Source organism: Sciurus carolinensis, chromosome 2 (genome assembly GCF_902686445.1).
Source record: "Sciurus carolinensis chromosome 2, mSciCar1.2, whole genome shotgun sequence".
Taxonomy (NCBI): domain Eukaryota; kingdom Metazoa; phylum Chordata; class Mammalia; order Rodentia; family Sciuridae; genus Sciurus; species Sciurus carolinensis.
Window position 1 is genome coordinate 166,843,094 of NC_062214.1, and position 22,403 is coordinate 166,865,496.

The 22,403-nt window shown below is 39.0% G+C and overlaps 2 protein-coding genes and 1 pseudogene across 6 annotated transcripts in view; 2 read left to right on the forward strand and 1 right to left on the reverse strand.

Moving 5' to 3' along the window:
- Zfyve26 (zinc finger FYVE-type containing 26) overlaps positions 1-15,266 on the reverse strand; it is a 61,072-nt gene extending 45,806 nt beyond the window's left edge. For both annotated transcript variants that reach the window (XM_047539488.1, XM_047539489.1), the window contains exons 1-12: positions 15,199-15,266; positions 14,459-14,735; positions 12,462-12,540; positions 8,337-8,426; positions 6,151-6,673; positions 5,629-5,759; positions 4,857-5,021; positions 4,625-4,713; positions 3,628-3,791; positions 2,212-2,415; positions 440-1,051; positions 116-202 (exon numbers count right to left, since the gene is read on the reverse strand). In XM_047539488.1, the coding sequence (XP_047395444.1) occupies positions 116-202; positions 440-1,051; positions 2,212-2,415; positions 3,628-3,791; positions 4,625-4,713; positions 4,857-5,021; positions 5,629-5,759; positions 6,151-6,673; positions 8,337-8,426; positions 12,462-12,540; positions 14,459-14,652 (2,338 nt within the window). In that variant the 5' untranslated portion in view covers positions 14,653-14,735; positions 15,199-15,266. The remainder of the gene's footprint in view (positions 1-115; positions 203-439; positions 1,052-2,211; positions 2,416-3,627; positions 3,792-4,624; positions 4,714-4,856; positions 5,022-5,628; positions 5,760-6,150; positions 6,674-8,336; positions 8,427-12,461; positions 12,541-14,458; positions 14,736-15,198) is intronic.
- Positions 15,267-16,476: 1,210 nt separating this feature from the next.
- Positions 16,477-22,403, forward strand: part of Rad51b (RAD51 paralog B) — a 634,368-nt gene continuing 628,441 nt past the window's right edge. For 3 of the 4 annotated variants that reach the window (XM_047538988.1, XM_047538991.1, XM_047538990.1), the window contains exons 1-3: positions 16,477-16,510; positions 19,260-19,370; positions 20,645-20,758. In XM_047538988.1, the coding sequence (XP_047394944.1) occupies positions 19,287-19,370; positions 20,645-20,758 (198 nt within the window). In that variant the 5' untranslated portion in view covers positions 16,477-16,510; positions 19,260-19,286. Of the gene's footprint in view, positions 16,633-19,259; positions 19,371-20,644; positions 20,759-22,403 lie in introns of all 4 variants that reach the window. The other variant, XM_047538989.1, reaches the window with a different exon arrangement.
- On the forward strand, positions 20,838-21,642 carry LOC124974037 (rRNA-processing protein FCF1 homolog; annotated as a pseudogene).

A 22,403-nucleotide genomic window follows, 5' to 3' on the forward strand; every position in this document is an offset into this window, starting at 1 on the left:
CATAATACTTGTTGTTTGGACCATGTGCTCTATCCTAAAGAATATTACATAAGTAGCATTATAGTGCTTGCCTGGTATAAGGAGAGAGGCATGGGAAGAGAGCTCTTTAGATTACCTGTGCGACTCCGTCTGGTTCGACGACCCCGACGGAGACTAGAGTGCCGAGGGGCAATGGGCCGATATCTTCTGGAAGGTTGTTCCTCTGAAATAGCAATTATAAGAACAGGGATCAACTTTGATTTGACCTGTCTCTTGGGGGAATGGGTAGGGGTTGATCTGTACTGACCTCTGAGACATGGAGTACTACCCAGTGTTCTGACACTGGTTGCTAAGGTGATAATGCCCTGAGTAACAGTGTGATTGCCATGCACTCCTACCTTTCTAGGATTTTTCTCCCTCCCCACTTTCTGGACATACCAGTTCTGCTGCCTCTTCTCACCTGAGCTCTGGTTGCTTGTTACCACCTTATATCTCCACTGGGCTTCAGAGAGGACTTTGGAAAACCGGTGCAGGCGGCTCTGCAGTCTATCTCTGCTTCCTGAGTGGCTCTGGTCTTCTAGCAGCTTGGCCTTGTCAGGGGGGTTGTGGCTGCTGATCTCATCCAGCTGCTCCTGCAGAAGCCTGAGGAAGGCCCCTATTGCAAACTCGTCAGCCAGAAATCCACTGACACCACTAGTAAAGTGCTTTAGATCCAAAAAGTTGTGGCTGTGAGGCCCTGGGGAATGGTCTTTTGACTCTGCCTTCAGACAACTTGGCATTGTATGAGCAAGGATCCTGGGGGCTCCCATGGGACCTTGTTCTGATTTCCTCTCAGGCTGTGCTATGTGCTGAGGGCTCTCTGATGGAGACCTCAAACTCAAGGGAGCTTTCCCCTCAATGTCATCATCCTCAGCATAGTCTTCAGGCAGGTGAGGCTCTGGGCGAAGATCAGTAGAGGTGATAAGGAGCAGTGAGAAGATGTTTTCTAGAATTTCCAGGCATAAAGAATCAGGGATACTGCACAGATACTGTTGACACCTGGCCAGGTATTTTGTGAAGAGATGTGAAGCACCTAAAGAAGTATGTATAAAAGGCCAGAGGAAGAGAAGAGAGAATGCAAATATTATTTGCCAGACTTAAACCTTCTCACAACTTTAACTCACTTATTTTTTAATGACTAAGGGACTGGAGGGAATAGTCAGAAGAATAAGATGACTCAGTCATGTTTCTTATTGATTGGCAGAAAGATTTTTTTACGTTTAAGTACAGCTTACTGAACACTCATTACTTTGTTTTTGTTTTTGAAATATGACATTATTCCTCACATTTGACAAATATTCCATATTTCAGTTCTAGGAATGAAGGCAACATGAAGACTCCTTTAATCCTCAATTTTGTTTTAACACATTGTTACGCTAAAGGTGATCACAGGCTGTCTAGATCTCTTAATGAACGCTCCACAGTCAAAAAATGACCATGTTCAGAAATGAAGATCAATTCAAAAAATAGAAGAGAAAAAGAACTGAGCACTAGTCACAAAAGGCAAAGTTAAGGAGAGTTATAAGTAATTAAGAAAAATATGAAAGGAAAGGACATGAGAGTGTTATTTCTCACATTGCAGATTGTGACCCATGAAACTGACTTAAGGGCTGCATTAAAAAAAACACTACAGGGGCTGGGGAGATGGCTCAGTTGGTAGAGTGCTTGCCTTGCAAGCACAAGGCCCTGAGTTCGATCCCCAGCACCGCAAAAAAAAAAAAAAAAAAAAAAAAAAAAAAAAAAAACCAAACCAAAACAAAAAAAAACCGCTACAGAACAGAGAAGTATGCTCTATTTATATTGTCTCTGAAAACTTAGTTTCAGTTTTATGTATCACACACATAAAAATACACACATACACATGTAAACACATAAATGATATACCTCGGTAACACTGGAGCGTGACATGAAATGCCATTCTTAACATGGACTGTAGTTTTGTTTTTTTGTTTTTTGTTTTAAAGCATTTGGAAAACACTGTACTAGGTGATATGATTGAATACCATTAAAATATAAGCAAGAGACTTGCTTTCTCTATGTCCCTTTGATTAAGAGGCTAATAAATAGATAAAATTACTCCTGAACACCATAAAATCAAAGTCACCTCAATCCTGGTGGAAAATGTAACCCAACAAAGCACTTACTAGGCCAGGCTTTACCAGCACCTGCCAGGGATGGAAGGCAGTACCATACCTGGGGCGGGGAGAGAGTCATTTGCTGTCTCTGCAGCCAGGGCCATGTCCTCAGAGGAGCTGTTTTTGCAGTCCTGGCACTGGGAGTGCTGGTGTGAGTTCACACAGAGGGCATAGATGGCATACTTCATGGCGCAGAAGCCCTGATAAAGGGTCAAGTTCTGAGCCTGGCTCTGGTGCTCAGGGATTGGGGCAACAGTAGAGTCTGAATTATAGAGAGAAACAGGCAGAAGTTCAAAGTTCATTCCATAAAGGCCATACTTACAGGTTCTAACCCTCTCTCATTTCTGAGTCTGCTCTGAATCTCTTCCAGGCCTTTTCTCTAGTCAACATCAACTTTCAGTCCCCTCCCCTTCCTCCTACATATCTCACAACCTCTACAAGGCACTGCTGTCCAAGAGCCTGTACCTCCTAAAGTTTTGTATACTAGTCCCAGCACTTTTATTGCCCCCCTTTTGTCTTTTTCAAGTTCAAGTTCCAAAGGTATCCCAGTGGGTCACCAGGAATCAGACTTAAAATATTCTTTGAAAGGTTTTTGTAGTTGTATACAGAAGCCAAATTTCTAATTCCTTTAAGAAATCTGGTTAAAAAAAAAAAATTTGCCTATCTTTCCAGGAAAATAATGGAGTGTGGTTAACACTGGTTTTACAAACAATGATAGGTTCTTTTGAAAATTAAATCAAGGGGGCTGGGGATATAGTTCAGTTGGTAAAGTGCTTGCCTCATGTGCACAAGGACCTAGATTCAATTCCCAGCACCATAAATAAATAAATACATAAATAAATATATAAACAAAACAACATCCCGGCTGTCAAATGAGAAAGATGGTTTCAAAGTCAAGTGTCTCTGGCCTCTGTGGTAGGTTTTAACTATACCATGGAACAATTTTTGACAGCAAGAAGAAAGAGCTTGTTAACAGGTATTGAATTTTAAGGAAAGATTAAGGGTTGAAAAGAGGCTTTGTTATTGTTTCAGGCAAGTCTTTTGTCTAAACCTCACGATCTGTTCAAGAGTATGGAGAGGACGTGGAGGGAAGAAGGGCACAAAATGTGCTATGAAAAAGATGTGAAACATGAAACCTCTCATCAAGAATTTTCATACACACTGAAAACGACAATGCTGTGAATGCAAACAGCAGGTCCTAATTCTATTTCATTGGAATAGGAGTATGCTAGGGTTTTCTGGGATGATTCCACAGGACAAAGGATGTGGAACTGTGCCCATGGGATTCCCTACACCTCACCAAAAAAGAGGAGGAATGCCTTCAAGTCCCATACATAGCCCTAATTTAGAGGACATCTGCTGGACCCCCTCTTGACAGATGCCTGGCCATCACAAAAAATCCTATACTCTAGGAAACACTTGTATGACCATCCTAAGAGGGAATGCTGGCCAAACTGTTCCATCGCCGACTCACCATGCTCTTGATGGGAGTCCTTGGCTGGCACCTTCTGTAAGAGTTTGAGAACCTCTTCCTCCCTGAGGGCTGGAAGATTTGTAAGGTGATGGAGCGAGTAGAGCACTGAATGGCTGTCTCCACCATGCAAATGACACAAAAGATCTCTCTTTGGTATGGGGTTACTGAAAGAGAAAAGTTGGGAGGAAGTTACTGCCTTGTAGAAAGACCAGTCTCTGTTCCTCTCTGGCCAGTTAACACCAAATGTTTTACTTCCTCAAGGTCTGGGTTAGAATACAATGTTTACTTGCCTTCAGGGAAGCACATCCCATAAAGTCAGCTTAATTTGTCTAGAAAGGGCCTTCCTGGTCAGAGGATCAAAAAAAAAAAAAGCCTATGCAGATTGAATTTCCTAATCTCTACCCTCTCCCCAGCTTCACAATGACATAAGCTTCTTTGGCTTTACTTTGAGGAAAGGTTCCTTGCTACTTCTCCTTCTGCCTGCACTATTTCAGGAAGTGCTGGTGAGGTGGGTGAAGAACAAGAACCCAGACCTACGTTGAGTTATCAGGGAAATGCAGGGCTTCACATACAGTTCAATGAGTATTTGCTGAATAGAAGTGTGACCCAGGATAACAGATGAATAAGGACATGAATGACTTTTACTTTCTGTATAACTCTGGGCAAGTTATTTAACACCTCAGCTTCAGTTGTCCCATCTTTAAAATGAGTTATCTATCTCATAGGATTATGGTAAGGCTTAATCATCCAGGCAAAGGACTGAGAGCAATGCTGGGCATACAGTAAGTGCTTAGGAACTGTGAGCTATTATCATTCTGAAATGATGCTCTAGTACTCATGTTTTTTTCCTGGTTTAAGAGCTAGGGTAAATATCTGTGGATGGTCAAATCCTCAACTCAAAACATTTATGTGGAAGATGTCTTGAAATGGCCACACACGGATCACAGGATCAAGTATGCCCAGTGGTTGGAAGGGGACTGGGTGCACAGTGCTGTACCTGCTCTGTTGTACACACCACTCCAGGACCTCCAGATGAGCCCACAATCCATCACAGGCATCCCTGAGGAGCTCATCACAGTCTTGGTCCTATTGACAGGGGAGAAGAGATGCTGGCTCAGGTACCTGGCATTCACAGGTTGTGATCTATGTTAGAGCCCTGCATTCTGCCTAAGCCCAAAGTCCCATAGCACTCACTTCCAGGGCAACCCAGGATGTGGAATGAGAGTTACCTGAGTCCTGTGGAGTGTTTGCAGCAGCCTCTTAGCTGACTCAAGGCTCTGGCAGTGTGTCCAGCCCAGAAGCACAAGCAGGTGACCAAGAGGCCTGAATTCCCTATCGAGCAGGCAGCCGAGGCTTGGGAAGTCTTCCTCTTTTAGCAGAGTTAATGCTGTTACCTGTAAGTCAAACATGGCCGCCAGAGGCTGCTAAGTGGACTGGAAAGAATGATTTCTGGCTTGCTGTTCACTGGGGAAAACAGCTTTTTGTACAGTGGGGAGACTTCTGATGATGACAGAAAAGGCCAATTGAATGAAATAAATATTCACAAAAATATGTCCTTGAAGGCAGGGACTGACTTCTGTTGTAGACCCAGCTCCTAGCACAGGCGCATGGCAAACAGGATGAAATTTGTAAATATCTATTGAATTAAATGAAGTTTGGTTGTAATCTGGAAGGAGGTTAGAGTAATTATTTTCCCATCAGCTATGCCATGTACTATTGCCAGGATCTTTTCTTTCTCACACCCTCCAGAAAGCTGACATGTATTCGACATCTTATTTACTGCCAAAGGACCAAAATAAAGTAACTACAACTAAAATTACGAATGCTACTGATTCTCAGAGCCTCCTCTCCCCTGGGAGTGTGGGATGGACAGAACCAAATGACTTGCCACTAATTAGACTGCTTGTGTTGCACAAATGAGTGGGAGAGAAATAAGGAATGGAAAAGTCCAGGAAGAGTTCTGGGTCCTTCTGTGATAGAGAATAATCAAAACTGTCTTACCAGGATTTGCTCAAGGAAATGCTTGCTATTGCTTAGGCAGTAGAAAAAGGCCACTTTCCAAGCCTGGGTGGAATTGGGCATGGAGAACAAGGCCAGCATTGCCCGCTCGGAATCTGGATGATCTGGTGAGACTGAACATCAAACCAGAAAAGGTTACTGGGAACCAAGAACTCTTTTTTCCTAAGTCAGAGCCCATGTGAAAAACCAACTGATGTGAGGGTTGGTTCTTTCAAAAATTTAAACCAGGTTTTTTATACTTTATTTTAAAGATGCTTCACTTCTCTTGGTAGCTTCTGCAAAGCTTTCCTGCTATTGCTAATAGTTACCCCTCCATCACCTGTGTACTAACACCAGAAAATCTGTGCTTTCACACACACACAAAACAATAACTTACTTAGTCTTACTTTGCCTCTCTTGTTAGGTGACTTGAACAACAAGCAAGGCACTAGTTTAGGGGACCTTCGGAGAGGCTGGGCATATTGATATTACCAAAACACAAGGAAAAGCAACAAAGGAACACACCTTTTCCAGAGATTGTGGCTCTTGGTAACTTTTCTATAACCTTCTCTGCATAGGTCTGGCTGTAGAGGGACAGTAGGCCCTGTCCAGATTTGTGCAGCAGGCAGCCCAGCAGCTGCTCCTCTCGCAGGGGACTGCCCTCAGTCCAGCAGGCCTCCAGCAGCTCCTCACACAGGACGCGCAACTCAAGCCCTGGTGGCTCTACAGGGCAACGCAGAGTCTGCAGGGCCTTATAGATGGCATCGACTGCCTCAGGGGACCCAGAAGTAGGGCCCTGCAGAGACTGCAGTGCTTTCTGAATGAGGTCCACCAGCTCCTTCTGCAGAAGTGGGTGATAGAGGCTGGTACTATCATCATTGCCCAGCAGGAGCTCCAACAGGGCCTGAGCTGGCCGGGGAGCCTGTTTCAGAAGATCCCAGAGAATAGAGACAGCTTCGGAGCTGAGCTGAGGCGTCCAGTTCTCCCCTCTCAGATTTCTGTCAGACACAGGTCCTACTGCATCTTGTGCTAAGGTCTCATACAGTTCCTGAACAGAGGATGAAGAGAGGGACGGGGATGGTTATGTCTAAAATGTTATCACTTATGTGTCTTGATGGTTTACTAGCAGTAGCAAACACTTCCGTAGGAGTTACTTTGTGCCAAACTCTGTTCTAGGCCCTTATGCACAACCAAATTAATCCTTACGATAACCTAAAGAGGAAAACACTACTATTACCCCCATTTTACAAATAGGGAGATTGAGGCTAAGAGAGATTAATTCAATTCCCCAAGGTTTTCATGGTCAAGCTAGCCCTACCCCACTGCCTCCAAAATGTGTACTGGTGACCTAAACTGGGGACTGCAAATTCATAGAACAGGTAGGTAAGATATTACAGTCATCTAAATATACTTTTTAAAAGAATATTACCTATCAGTTTTTAATTACTAATCTAAATCCTAGTCATGCTTTAAAGTATAATCAAGTCTTCCTTTCACAAAACCTTTCTTCTATGGTTTGAATGTATCCTTTGAAAGTTATTGTAATCCCATTAGGCTTAGATGATAATATTAGTGGTTTTATAAGAAGAGGGAGAGAGACCTGAGCTAGCACAGTAGTTCTGTCTTGCCATGTGATGCCTTCCACCACGTTACACTGCAGCAGGAAGGATTTTAAGAGATGCTGAGCAGATACTAGTGCCATACTCTTCTTCCCAGCTTCTAGAACCATGAACTAAACAGACCTCTATATAAATTTTCCAGTCTGGGTATTCAAGTTACATAAGCAGAAAACAAAAACTTCCATTATCTTTTCAATTTACACAAATTCAATGTAATTAAAAATTTGTACTATGTGGAGATTAAATTGTCTCAGTCCTTCCTCCCCAAGCAGACCATTAGCCCATTAAAAGCAAGAACCTATCTGTTTAGCCTGTTTGTGGAGTAAGGTAGAGGGAGAAAAGGGGGCCAGAAAGTAGATTATTTCTCACACTTTAGCCACATGCCTATAAAGGGTATTTCGTAATACCTCTTTATTAACTGTGAAACTTTGAGTTCTTGACCTAATACAAGTAAAAGTCTCCTCTTTAAATCTCATTACAAATATGTCTTTAATCAACTGGTGGCATGCTTATTAAGAAAACAGGTACAGGGTTGGGGGTGTGGCTCTGTGACAAAGCATTTGCTTAGCATGTGCAAGGTCCTGGGGTTGATCCCCAGCACCAGAAAAAGGAAAGAAAGAAAAACAAAATTAAGTATAGGGGCTCAAAGCATATATCAGACACTTAGGTGGTAATTCATCATACTACACAGATATAGTTAATACTTAGTTTGAATCCCCAAGAAGGCTGTTGTGAGGATTAACTATAATATATTCAGTGTACTTGTTCTAGAAGATATTCACCAAATATTAGTACCTCTCTCTTCATATTTGTTATCATCTACTTGTCAAGAATTCGAACATCTTAGTTTAAATCACTGTTATTTATTCCTATGTAAAATGAAAAAAAAAAATCTAATCCCAAGCTATACTTAATATTTCTGGACAATCTACTTCAAGAATCCTCATATCAGAAAAGTTTACCTTCTTAACCTCCCTTCTCAGGGGCCTCTACTTTGCCTTCCCTGACTATCTTGGAGAACTTCTCTCTGATGGGTCTCTAAAAGCTGGGCTTGTTTAGTGACAGCACAGATGGCCCCAGACTCCTTCTCACCTTAAGGATGTCCTCTGGAATGTCACCTTCGAGATCTTCAGACAAAAAAAGAAACTCAAGCTTTCTCCGGATGACAGCAGGGAGTAACTTCTAGAAGAAGGAATTATAGAGAAGGAAGCATATGCTTTATTTTTTTTTCTGGTGCTAGGGATTGAACCCAGGGCCTTGTACTTGTGAGGCAAGCACTCTACCAACTGAGCTATATCCCCAGATCCAGCATATGTGTTTTAAAACAAATATTAAAATAAGAAATATTGAAATAAATATTTAATATTTTACTATTAAAAATATAAAAATAAGAAATATTAAAATTATTTCTCTACAGTTAGTCTTATTTCTGCTATGTTTCTAAGATAAAGTACTTTTAACCACTAAACTAAATATGTTTTCAGATAACTCTTAGAAACCAAGACAGATAAACTTGGACAAACTCCTCTCTTAAAAACTAATAATAAAGCCTATACTGATTAGTTTCAAATTCCAAGGTTTGTTCCTTTTGTATGACTTTTTGTTTTTTAAATCACTTGAGCTCTTTCCCCAGTAGTCTCCTGTGTTATGTTCAAAACACCTGGTCATGGGTAAGCTTGGATGGGTATGGCCCACATAATCCTCTTTTGGTCCAAACCCCTGTTTTTGGTATTTACTATACTAAATATCAGTTGGAGAAGAAAAGTAAAGGGGGAGGGATCTAATGTTTATTAATAATTATTATTATTATGGTGTATTGTATTGTGCATCACGTTTTATTTTAATTTAATTTAATTTCCAAATCAAGCAAACTTACAGTAAATGGTTACGTATTTTAAAAGAATCTTTACTAGAGATGAAATAGTTGGGAGTATTTTCATATTATTGCAAACATGAAAAGGAAAAAAATGAATTATAAATAAACACACAAAATATACACATATATACATGTATATTATATATGTTTATATATCTATATGTATCATACATACACACACACACACACACACACATACACACACGTATTTTACCTTGGTGTCATGAATTGAACCCACAGTTTTCTGCATGCTAGGTTAGTACTCTACCACTGAGCCCCATCCCCAGTCCAAAAGATAACTTTTGTTTTTGTTTCTTTGAGACAGGGTCTCACTATGTTGCTCAAGCTGGCCTTGAATTCCTGAGCTCAAGTGATCCTCGCAGCCTCCCAAATAGCCTGGGATTACAGGTGTGTGCCATCACATGCCCACTGATACCAATTTGTTAATGAGACCATGCCATCAGCTATGTCCAATGCATAAATAGAAAGACTATGATCTTTTCTGTATTTGCTTGTTTCACAATAATTTCCTGTCACCTGCTCCCTAAAACAGAGTCTTTTGTTTTTCTAGAAACAAATAAAAATAAGAGCCTGGGACTAATCCTGACAAACAGTAAATTAGAGACATTCATAAATCAGGACTCTGGTTAAAACTTCCCAAAGATGAGTTTTACTGAAGGCAGGAAGCACCTGCAGGAGTGTGTGTTTGTGTGTGTATGTGTGTGTGTGAGAGAGGTGAAGCACACTCCATTCATGTGCCATTCATCACATCAAAGCCCAGCATGATTTAATGCGTTCTTGGTCCAAAATCTTCTTACTTCTTACCATACCCTAACAAGTGTACCAATTCTATATAAATGCTTGTATAATGCTTATGATCGGAAGTTCACGCTGAGAAGCTGAATAGTGTTTCTATTGAGAAGTAAGCGGAAAGAACAGATAAGATATCTAAGACAGCAAGTCCTTAATAGTCTGGTTAACACTTTTAGTCTTTATTTAGAATTCTAAAGAATGACTAGCTTATATTTATTCTATTGGTGAAATTACTTTAGCATATACAGGATCATAAATGACAAACATTCCTAGAACAGCCAAACTTCTGGTTTGCAAATTCTGTGAAAGATAACAAAGCTCTAAATAAGTAATTTTCAAAAGTTCTGTCATATTCTTTTTCAAATAATCAATTAAATGTCCCAACATTTTATATTGGGTAATTTATTCTTTTATTGCTGTTTTGTGATATCACTTTTCTTACTCATTAAAGTCTGTTTGTAAGATGTAAAGAAAAAAAAAGATAATTCACTGCAAGATAAAGAGGTAAAAGACAAAAGTGAATGAAGAAAAGGAAAAACAGAATCATGGCTTTGTTTAATAATTACAAAGGAAGCTTTTTGGCAGATGGTGGAAATCCTTGAAAAGAATAGATAGCACATTCCTAGAAGATGAAGGCACTTTCAGGAAAACAACTCTCTTACTGAATCACTCTAAGACTGCATTTGAAGTCTTGATTCTTATAAAAAGTTTTTAAAATTCTGGGAACAAAAACATTCCTACAACTATTTAAATAAGCAAGTCATCAGAGTATGAATGACCAAATGATCTGTGATGTTGGAAAAAACAAGAACCACTCTTAGTCTGTGCCTAAGAAGACAGGGAAATGAACAAAAATATTCCTATTATCATTTAAATAAATTTGTCACCAGAGCTTTAAAGACTAAATGATCTGTAATATGGAAAAAACAAACAAACAAGGAGGAAATTGAAATCCACTGCCTGATAGGGTTGAGCAACTGTCTAGAAAATAAGCAACCAATCAGGCATCAAGTAAGCAAATAGCCTCCACTGAGGGGAAAGTTCATTTGGTTTGACAAATTTCATGCCTGTACTAGAGAGATGCTTCATCAGTCACAAGATTTCTTTTTCTTTTTTTTTTTAAAGATATTACTGCAGCTATGAATATTTCTACTTTAGTTCAAGTTTTTTTCTTTTAATTCTGACTCTTAATTTTCCTGTTTTATTTTTTTTCAGTCTGTTTTCTCTCTTCCCCTCTTCTGCTATCTTTCTACCATTTCTCTTTGCTAAGCAATTTGCTAACACCTGGATAAGTGATAAAATTAGATCAGCAATTTGTTACTTTTTGACAGTTATGTGAAGGATAAATGTCATACAAAAATGTAACTAGATTTTTTTAATCCTGATGACTGAGGAGTAAAAACAAGAAAAATTAGGCTAAATGATAGACGTTTTAAAAACATAACTTCTTACTTTTAACTCCATGTAGGCTAAAAAATAATGTTGAAGTATAAAAAGCAGAGGACTAGGACTCAGATCTTGGTTTCAGGTTCAGTTCTACCAATTAACTGTATGATACATCAGAGGTTCCTCACTCGTGGGCAGGGGTTGTGGCTCAGTGGTAAAGTATTTGCCTAGCATGTGTGAGGCACTGGGTTCAAGCCTCAGCGCCACATAAAAATAAATAAATTTTAGGGCTGGGGATATAGCACTGAAAAAAAAAAAAAAAGAGGTTCCTCACTTGTATCAATCAATCAATTCTTTCTTTTCCTTTCCTATCCTTTCTTTTTGAGATGGGGTCTTGCTGCCATGTCCTTCAGTTCCTAGACTCAAACAATCCTCCTACCTCAGCCTCTTGAGTGGCTGGAACTACTGATATACCTGCCTCCTCACTTAAAGTTTCTGGTTCAATATGAAATTGATTCAGAGAAATTCCTTTAATGGATCTCATTATCTGACAATAAGCTCTTCTAAAAGAGATTTTGGAAGATTTTCTTAAAAAAATAAAAAAGAAAGAAAGCAATTCCTTATCAGTTTTCTTTCACTATGAATTTGCTATATTTTTATATTTAGTAAGTTTCAGTTCAATTCTTGTAAATTTTTAAATTACTAACTAATGGGGCTTAAATCTAAAAGATTTCACTGTTTTAGACTAGCAAAAACATTTTTAGAATAAAAACCAAGTTTCAGCTCATTCTCTAATACTTGAATGTTGAATAGATCCAAATGTATGGGTGCATATTTTATTTGCTATCTTGTCACTTTCACTGAGTTTTACAAAGTTCTCTTCAGGCACAAGACTCAAAGTGGTATTTAACAAAATGGTATCATTTTAAATGCTGTTATATGCCAATGTATTTTAGTGAATTAATGAAGGAATTTAGGTATGAAGATAGCAATAACAGTTTAAACAAGTCTTGTTTTAATACTGAGAAAGACTATGACCAACTTCATAATAAAGGAAGTAACAGATAGAAGGAAAATCCCATAACTACTTCTAAGTTCTCAATGAATGTCTTAGGAGACAATTTAAGTGTAAACTTTCTTACCTTTTCCTGGGCCAACCATTTTTCTAGTACAAGTAGCCAGAGCCAGGCTAATCTTTGAGGGTTGATGTCCTGTTCACATCTGAAAAAAGTGAAAAGAAAAAATTTATAAAACAGTTTCTACTGACCCTTTCTTTTTTGTAACTCAAGATTTAGTTTTTACTAAATCAGAAAAATCAGTCCACTTTAAACCTGAACAGGCAAGTCCTAATGAAAATTTTTGTTACATATGGTAGCTCAATAAAACATTAGCAGTAGAATACAGCTGGCAGCTTCCATAAAAGTCTCCATCCCACCTCCACCTCTTTACCTAATCTTTTAAAATTTTTTTTAAGACAGGGTCTTGCTATGTTACTCAGGCTAGTCTCCAATTTCTGGACTCAGGAGAATCTCCTGAGTGTCTGGGATTATAGGCATTCTTCACCATGGCCAACTTAATCTTATTTATTTATTTATTTACTTATTTCAATACTGGGGATTGAACCCAGTGCTTTACCACTGAGCTACATCCCCAGCCCTTTGTATTTTGAGACAAGGTCTTGCTGTGTTGCTTAGGGCCTTGCTAGGTTGTTTAGGGCCTTGCTAAATTACTGATGCTGGCCTCCAATTTGTAAGCCTCCTACTTCAGCCTCCTGAGTTGCTGTGATTATAGGTATGTGACACTGTGCCCAGTGAGTTAGTCTTACTTTTAAACATAGTATTACAGAGAAAACTGCAATAGCTAATTCTATCTAAAGTATATTCTTAAACATAAAAATGAATCAAATATAAAAAAGGAAGTTCATAAAAATTTATTTTTAACTACATGCAAAAGACAGTTAAAGGAATTCATAAGCCTTTCTTTGAAGTTAGTAATTCAGACAATAACCGGCTAGAACCTAAATTTAAGGGAAACACATAAAGTAAGAAAAGGATCACTTGTTTCTCTAGTCTTTTTTTAATATATGTATTTTTTAGTTGTAGATGGACACATACCTTTATATTTTTAGGTGGTGCTGAGGATACCCACGGCCTCATGCATGCTAAGCAAGCGCTCTACCAATGAGCAACAACCCCAGCCCTCTTTCTCTACTCTTTATGTGCAAATACAATATTTAAGCACTGTAACATAATAGTTAAAGTAAGGACAAGTCAAGGAAAGACTAAAACAGTACATTTCACTCCTGTACCACTAGTAAATAGCACTACAAAACAAAACTTCGTTAAAAATCTAGGATGGGGAAATGTGGTTATCAGGAAGGGTCATAGTGCAAATAAAAAGAGGTAGCACTAAAGAGAGAGGGAATTCTTTTGCAGTGATGCAACAGTTCTGTATCTTCATTGCTGTGGGATTATACGGATAATATTGCATAGAATTACCAATAACAAATGAATGTAGACTTAAAAAATAGTAAAAACCAGGGCTGGGGCTGTAGCTCAGTGGCAGTTCAGTGGCAGAGCACTCTGCCTAGTATGTGTGTGGCACTGGGTTCAATCCTTAGTTCTACATAAAAACAAATAAAACCATTCTGTCCATCTACAACTATAAATTTTTTTTAAATGGTGAAAACCAAAAAAGATTTGTAGTGAACAGTAGTATACTAGTGTCAATTTCCAGATTTCGATACTGTAGCTATATGAGACAGCACAATTGGCGGAAACTGGGAAAAGCTACACAAAAATCTAAACTACATACAGTAGGGTTAAAGAAACTAGACTAGACTACATATAAGTAAAGAAAATACTTTTTAATGCTTGTATGCCATTTTCTTTAATCATAATAAACAAGAAATGGTTTAAGGCACACTTTGGTGGCCAGGCTTAAATCCAGTTCTAGATCATAATCCCAAAACAATGGATTATATTGGTAAGTAATGAGCATATATCAGAAAAATTTCAGAATATGTGAAATATACTGTGCTTCTGCTAATTCTTAGAAGGTAGTTGAGTGGGCCGCACTAACCAAAGCCCACATATTGACCCATGTGTCTTCTATCCTGCCAAAAAGGGAAATCCCTCACCTCAGCAGATGTGGACACAGCACCAGGGCGTGAAGTATGTCTTCCACTCTCTTGGGAATATCTCCATGCGCCTCGTGTAGCTGATGTACACATGCCTGTGCCAGCTCCCATTCTCCTCTCCGCAGGCACTCACAGAAAAACTCAAAAAGCTGTTTCTCAGTAGCAGTTTTTTCTTCTCCAAATGGATGATTCATTTTCCCAGCACCGAGTGCAGGGGCATTGAGAGAGATGAGTTAAGCGGAAGACATTCTCAATTTTCTCATTCGTGGAGTACCTCCTAGAAACAAGGTATCACAGTGAGAAGAAACGGAACTCTATTCAAACCAGCACCTTCTGGCCCCACTAAGGCGGGAATTACTTTCCTTTTTGTTTTTAGTTTAATTTGACACACTCTTTTTAATACCTACCACTTTCTCCAAAGTGTGGATACCATCTTTCTATATTTAGTAATATTAACCATCGTATCAGCCCGGGGGGTCAGACCCATAACTTGACTTCCGTATTCCCTCTTGAAGACTGTGCCGGGTCCGGTTTCAAATCCCCACTGGTCGCCACGGGAAGAATGAAAAATTCAGCAGGAACTCCCCTCGTTTGAGCCTTCAGTTAAGGCAGAGGACTGAAGACTAGGAGATGAAAGCCTGAACTGGAGGACTAGGGGGAAGGGGCGTGAGGGTGGCAGGGACACTTTCTACCCCGGTCTTCTAGAGCCCCCTGCCTTGCCTTCGGCGCTTTCCACTCACCTGCTCCGGGCACCCAAAGCAACAGAGCTTGCAGGGGAGCCATGTTTGGGCCGAGTCAGGTGACAGATCCAGTGCAAACAGGCGCGGAGGGGGCGGTGCCGACGGCTGAGAGCGCATTCCTATTGGCTCAATGGAGGGACCACGCAAATTTAGTGCCTCAGTGGTTTGAGTCACGTGATGCCATCTGGCCACTAGGGAAAGCTAGAAAGCTCGGAAAGAGTTAAATCTGCTAACTTTGCTGAGGACCATCCATCCGCTGTCAATTACCACAGCTTCTCCTCTCAACACTTTCAATTCTACATTTGCAGGTGGCAGGAATAATCTATACTCCTCTATTTTTTCCTCTCTCTTTTTTACCTAGCATTCGAAGTGAACATTTACTTAGTGCCAACCAGTGATAATGCTTTGCTAAACGCTGGGGATACCAGGGCTATGCTCCATTATTTTTCTTCTTGGTCTGTCTTATAATCCCAGAACTCTGTGGTCTGAATACTCATTCTTCTACTTCATTCCATTTATTTATTTCATTTGCCCAGCAACAGTTAATAGAACGATGTGCCAGGCTCATTTACCTCGAACGAGTTAAGATACCGCTTTTCAAATGAGGGGTGCAGGACAATAATTAGGCTACAGTGGTCCAAATTACAAAATCGAGGTATACACAGGGAATTACACAGGGGAGAGCAAAGAATGAACAAAGGCTTTTATGCAAATACAATAATAATCTAAAACCAGGTCTTAGTAGTTATTATTAGGTTTCCTCATTGCAACTGCTTTTACACTAAACCTTGTTTGGTTTACTTTATGTTCTTTTTCAATTATAGACCCAAAGGTTTCCCCAATGTGTGCGTTTCAGTTTGGGCAATTTCAGTAAGCATTTCCCAAACTGTTTTGAAAACGGCAAATTAAACACGAGGTTCTCTTCCAAAATCTCTCTGTGATGGGCAGATTGACATCTATTCCCCAGAAAACATGCCTCTCGGGACCAATAAGCAATTTTAAAATGTTATACTACGTGAAAGAAAATAGAAACCGCCAAGCCAGGTTTCCCTTGCTTCACGCTACTTGGCGATGTTCCTACACCGGATTTTGAGAATCACTATAAAGAGACATAGTTCATACATAGATTTTGGGTAGCAAGAACTACAATTCCCAGCAAGCAGCGGAGCCACATGGGCGTGTGCTTGCCTCTGATTGGATAAATAGCCATGATGACGACCAACCAGCGCTCCGGTTGTTGTTTTTCGGCGCTTTCCGCGGGGCGCTGTGTAAGGGGAGGGGGAAACTTTGAAAGTTGGAAGCTGCACACCCGGTACTGGAAAGTTTCTTGTGGGGAAGAGTTGTGGGGAAGTGGGCGTTTTCATTATTTCGGCTCCCTTCCGGAGCCGGTGGATATTGCTATCGGAGTGGCGGAGAGTCTCTCTTGGATGCTGGGTAGGGTGCTTCACAGGAATCCCGCCTCTGGTCGGGTGGCTTCTGGCCTTCTTTGCGGGGATGGAGGGATGCTTGGAAGGTGCCCCTGTCGGAGAAATCTTTTTTCTCCCCGCAAAGTTTTCATCCCCCCGCCCCCAGGCGCGCACACACTACCGCCACTTAAGGCAGATTGGGGTCTATGTAGGGGATCCTGTCATTAGAAGTTCAGGGACTGGCTCACTTCAGGTAGTGTTGAGCTTGGAATAGTCTGGACTCATTCCTGAATTCGAATGCGGGCTCCACCAATGGCTAAGTGTTTGACTTTGCGCATTTCTCAACGTAGTGTCTCAGTAGCCTTATCTGTAAAACGAGGTAAAACATCCGAATTTCAGCTATTTTTGTTACTTCAGTTTTCATTAAACGTCTAACAGGATTTTTCTTGGTGGTGGAGTGGAAAGAGTTTAATCTTCGGGGTTAAATTTCTCTCCTGACCTCCAAAACACATAGATGGGCACACACATATACAGCAGGAAGAAACAAAGATGCAATTCATAAACATGCGTTAATAAGATTATGAAACAGATATGTACGAAGTGTGATGGAAACTTTGAAGAGAAGTCTGACTCTGGGGAAGGCCTGTGGAGGGGAAGTCAGGGAGGCAAGAGGGTGCTTGAATAACCTACCAAGATAACTTTTGACCAGAGAGCAAGTCACGCGAGGGGCAGCAAATGGTGTTTGCTGAATGAACCAAGCTCTGTGTGCCAGCCACTACCCAAGTCTTTGAATCCCTTACCACAATCCTATGAAGTTGATAGGATTCACCTATCAACTATCAAGGGTGATTAGAGTCACCCTTGTTTTGCAAATGAGGTAACAAATGTACTGGCAGGTAAGTAACTTTTGCCAGGAAGGACAGGATCTGAGCCTTGCAATCTGATGTATGAATAAGAGCACAGGACACTTTAAAGTTTTAAAAATGTGATGGGTTTGAACCCCAGCACCAAAAAAAAAAAAAAAAAAAAAAAAGATCCTAAGAAGCATGAAATTTATCCTGTGGTCTGATGTGCTGGTGGGATGTTTTAAAGGATAAAAGAGAGTTTTTGCAAAACTTCTGGCAAGATTGTGACACTGACCTACCTTTTTCAGGCCAACTTGGGGTTTCTTCCTTTGTGCTCCCGTAGCACACTTAAATAGCAATTACAGTACTTACTGCATGACTGTAGTTATTTGTGTATATACCTCTGCATTTCTCCACTGTGTGTACCCAAAGAGGAGGAAATCCATCTAAATGATTCTTCTGTCCCAGAGTTCAGCAGAGTATATACTTAAGAAGTGTCTGTGGAAGGAACAAATTGAATGGAATATTTTTTTTTCTTCGTTTTTGTTTTTGGTAAAATGGGGAGTGACCAGAAACAATATGCAGTAGTCCAGGCAAATGTTGGGAGTGGCCCTGTTAAGATAAAGGTAGCAAATTATTATTGTTAAAATCTCTGTAGTTTGGGGATTATTTTTGTTGTTGTTGTTCTGTTTTTGACTTGTTGATTTTATCAGTCTAAATGGTGTTATTGCCTGGACCTACCTGATCTGAAAAGATACTAAGCAATAATCTACCAGATAGATGTCACTTTCTATTGGGGGAAACAAATCAATACTAACAAATTCCCATTGGGAGAAATGAGGGCTATATGTTTTAGGTTTGTGGAAGGTGTTCCAAAATATTACTTATAATTATATTGCTTTGTTCCATGGGACAATGAAGAGTGCCTATTTCTACTCTTTCTAGAGAATGCTTTGACAACCTCTCCTTTGCATACATTATTAAGGAAGTCATAAGGAAGTTCTAGCTCTCCAAAGATAAACATTTCGTGAACCTCATTTGCCCCCAGCAAGGTATAACAAGAGTGAAATTTAATTGCATGTGGGATTATGAGCAGCTATTATAATAAAGAATGTTTTTGATTTATAGATAATAACCATAATAATAAAATCTCGTTTGATTCGGGTTTGTTCTGGCTCCTAGAAAAAGGAAAGGTTAAATATAATTCTGGGCTTGCAGTGGAGTGGAATGGTTAAGAAGATAGGTCTCACTATTGTCTGGGTTCAAATTCTGAAGCCACCATTTACTTTTTCTGGTAAAAACAGTCTAGCGGACATTTCCAGTTTAGTTTTCTCATATGTAGAAAGGGGCCAATAATCTACTTTTCTTTTTTTGTTGAGAATATTATTTGTGATAATTAAGGTAAAGCTTTTTGAACAGTGCCTGGTATGTAGTTGGTACCCAATAAATTAGCTGTTATCATCACAGTGCAATAAAACTAAGGAATTCTAGGGGTGATGTTTGGATATATGCCACGAAAATTAATCACATATTCAAATAAACTATAAATACTCTGAAAATCTTAAAATGCTATATAATTGTAGTAGTATATTTATGTAATATCAAAGAATTGTGTGAAATGCACATTCTGAAGTTGTTTTTGTGTATGTGTTTAATAAATAGGTGTTTCTCTTTAAAGCAATCATTTTTTCTTAGTCATTTACATATTACATTTCATTTTGAACATGGAGAAACTTGAAAAATTTTTTATTTTATGAAATGTTTTGGAAAGCCCATCCATGTGTATTATTTTCTGATGTTTCTTTTCAAGGTTCTTTTCTTTGCTGGATCTGGAGGCATGGGTAGCAAGAAACTAAGAAGAGTGGGTTTATCTCAAGAGCTGTGTGACCGTCTGAGCAGACATCAGATTGTTACTTGTCAGGTAAAACTTATTTAATTTTTTTTTGCTAAGAAATTTTATGTACAAATTAATTTTAAGTATATTTTGATAATTCTTAAAACTGGAATGTAAACACTTAGGTTTAACTCCCATCCCCCCCAAAAAAAGTTGAATGATGGTGCTTTTCCATAAACCACTTAGGTTGCATTTCCAAATGCAATTTCATTTACTGAAATCTAATGTTTTTGCATTTTAGGGGACATAAGGTGAAGTATACTCATACCATTTCTTTGGGGCTGTACTGAAGTTTATCTACTTAAAATTTTTTGTAGTTATATTTACATAAAAAATTTTACTCAAATTAAGAGATGGAATTCAACATGGGAAATTTCTCTTGGAATAGAAATTAATAGTTACAACTAATTTTTAGTATTATTTTCTTATTGATGAAGCCTGAGAGATACATAGAGCAAATGTTGCAGTTTTAAGCACTGTAATGAAACGAATCCCTTTTGAGAGGGGAAATATAGTTTAAGGTTATCCTTAACAAGATAGATTTCAGAGCATACTATGATTCTTTTTGAATCTCTTGGTGTGTTAAATGTATCTTTGGTTCCTCCATTATACATTTAATAATCCTTATGTTCATATTTCAAAATGCTCTTAAAAGTATGAAATTTAACATTTTATTTAACATTTATTCAGCCCTGTTTTCTCTCAGTTATCAAACACTTTCTCTGAATAATAGATTAGAAAGAAACACATTTTTTTTTCCAGTGCTTAGGATCAAATTCAGGGCCTCATGCATGCTAGGCAGGTGCTCTGCCACTGAGGTATACCCCAAGCCCCAAGAAACACATTTCAATCTGACACTTTCTGGGTGCATGCAAATATGCATCAGATTCTTTCTGGTATGGGTCCAGATTCTTTCTGGTATAAGTGCAGTGTTTGCATAAACCTGAATTGTATGCTACTGCTATATAATGTTGCCTGGTATGTCCTCTGGTATATGTCAATTGAACTAATAATTAGAGTATGAAACTGTCATCCTATTTTTAGTTCAGGCATGTTTAGGGGAAAAATACAATAAAAAATTCATAGGACTGGGTTGAGACTCAGTGGCAGAGCATTTGCCTAGCATGTGGGAGGCCTTGTGTTCAATCCCTAGCACAGAAAAGAAGAAAGAATGCATAAATCTTTGATCTGCAAAAAATTACATTTTTATCTACTTATGGGCAATATCAATGGAAAGTTTCCTTTTATTCCAATATCCTTGTTACACATGCATGTTTAAAATATTCTCTTTGTCTCTTTAGGACTTTTTATGTCTTTCCCCACTGGAACTTATGAAGGTAACTGGCCTGAGTTACCAAGGTGTCCATGAACTTTTGTGTATGGTCAGCAGGGCCTGTGCCCCACAAATGCAAACGGTATCTGTTTTTTTGATTTGATTATAAAATGATTCTTTATCTCATTTAAATCCGTTTTGGGGATGAAGCAAAAGTAGAGATGAGCACTTCAGAAATATCGAGTATCCTACCATATAGTTAGTCCTCTAATGAGAGTACATGTAAAAAATTTTTGAGGTTTATAATCTCATGGGAGATATTTCCTAAATGTGGGAATTAGGGAGCAACAGGAAGTTGTCTTTCTTTATGCAGCTAATAGTGATATTTCAAAAGGTCATCTTTATTGTTATTTATTTGAATAAGATTTGAGGGCTTTGTGGTTAAATTACTCAAAAACAAGCAACTCTGGGCCATGAAGTGAATGTTTATTCTCAGATGAGAATCTTAAAGAAAAAGAGAGATTAAAACTTAAGAAGAAAGATCCCAGTGAACTGAAGGAAAGAATATTCTTCCAATATAACACAGAGCGAGACCCACCATACCACATCCTGGTTGATACCAGGCTTATCACCTTTTCCTTTGCAGCCAGACTGTACTTACTGCAGTCTTGATGGACTGTCTGTATGCCAAGTGGATCCTATATACAACCCATTGTGTGATGACTGAAATTGAGAAAAGGAAGCAGAAGTATCAAATGGCTCTAAAACTTACCAGTGATCCACAATTTGAATTTGCCATGCACGTACAAAGAAGCCTATTCAGATGACTGCTTGGTACAGAGAGCAACTCAGGACAAGTGTTACATTGTGGCCACAGTTGACCATGACCTTAAAGGAAGAATCCCAATCACTAGAGTTCCTGACATGCACATTTCTAACCATAGGTAGAACATCGAGCAGATGCCAGGTGGCTATGGAGCCACTCTGCCTCCTTTCAACCAACTTTCTCTGTTGCAGTTCATTTAACATGCCATAGCATGAATTATCCTATGCACTCGTTTATTCTGTTGTGAGCTTAGTATGGTTAAGTATATTCACTTTAAAAAGTATACTCACTATTTGATGTTGTTTTGAAAATGAAAAAAAAGAATTTCAGAATTTTATTATGTCAAAAACTTCAGATATACTCTATAGCTTATTTTAGATACATTCACTAATACCCCCAATTTTTTATTCCCATTACTAATACCCTCCTTAAACCACCATTATTTTCCTTTCAAATGGTTACAAAATATCTTTCTGACAGATCTCCCAACTTCCAGTATTAGCCATCTTCAAGCTATTCTTTTAAGCCAACCTGAGTATCTCTTCAAAGTGGTAATTTGGTGTATTATTTTCTTAGTGGTTACTCTAACACAAATTACCTCAAGCTCTTGACTTCAAATAAAAGGAAGTTATTTTCTCTCAGTTCTGGAGGCCAAAGGTAGAGACAGAACTGCTCTCTCCAGAGGCACTAGGGAGATCTATTCCTCACCTCTTCAGCTTCCAAGGAGTGTGGCATTACTTTGCTTGTGGCTACTCCTTGTAGGGTCCATCTTTCCATTGCCTTTTCCTCTGAATATTGAATTTCTCTCTTCCTCTCTCATAAGGATACTTGTGATGGCATTTAGGGTCTGCCCAGCTAATTTAGGATTATCTCCTCATCATGAAGTCTTTAACTTAATCACATTTGCAGAGGCCCTTTTTCCAATAAGGTAACATTCACAGACAGGTTCCAGGGATTTGAT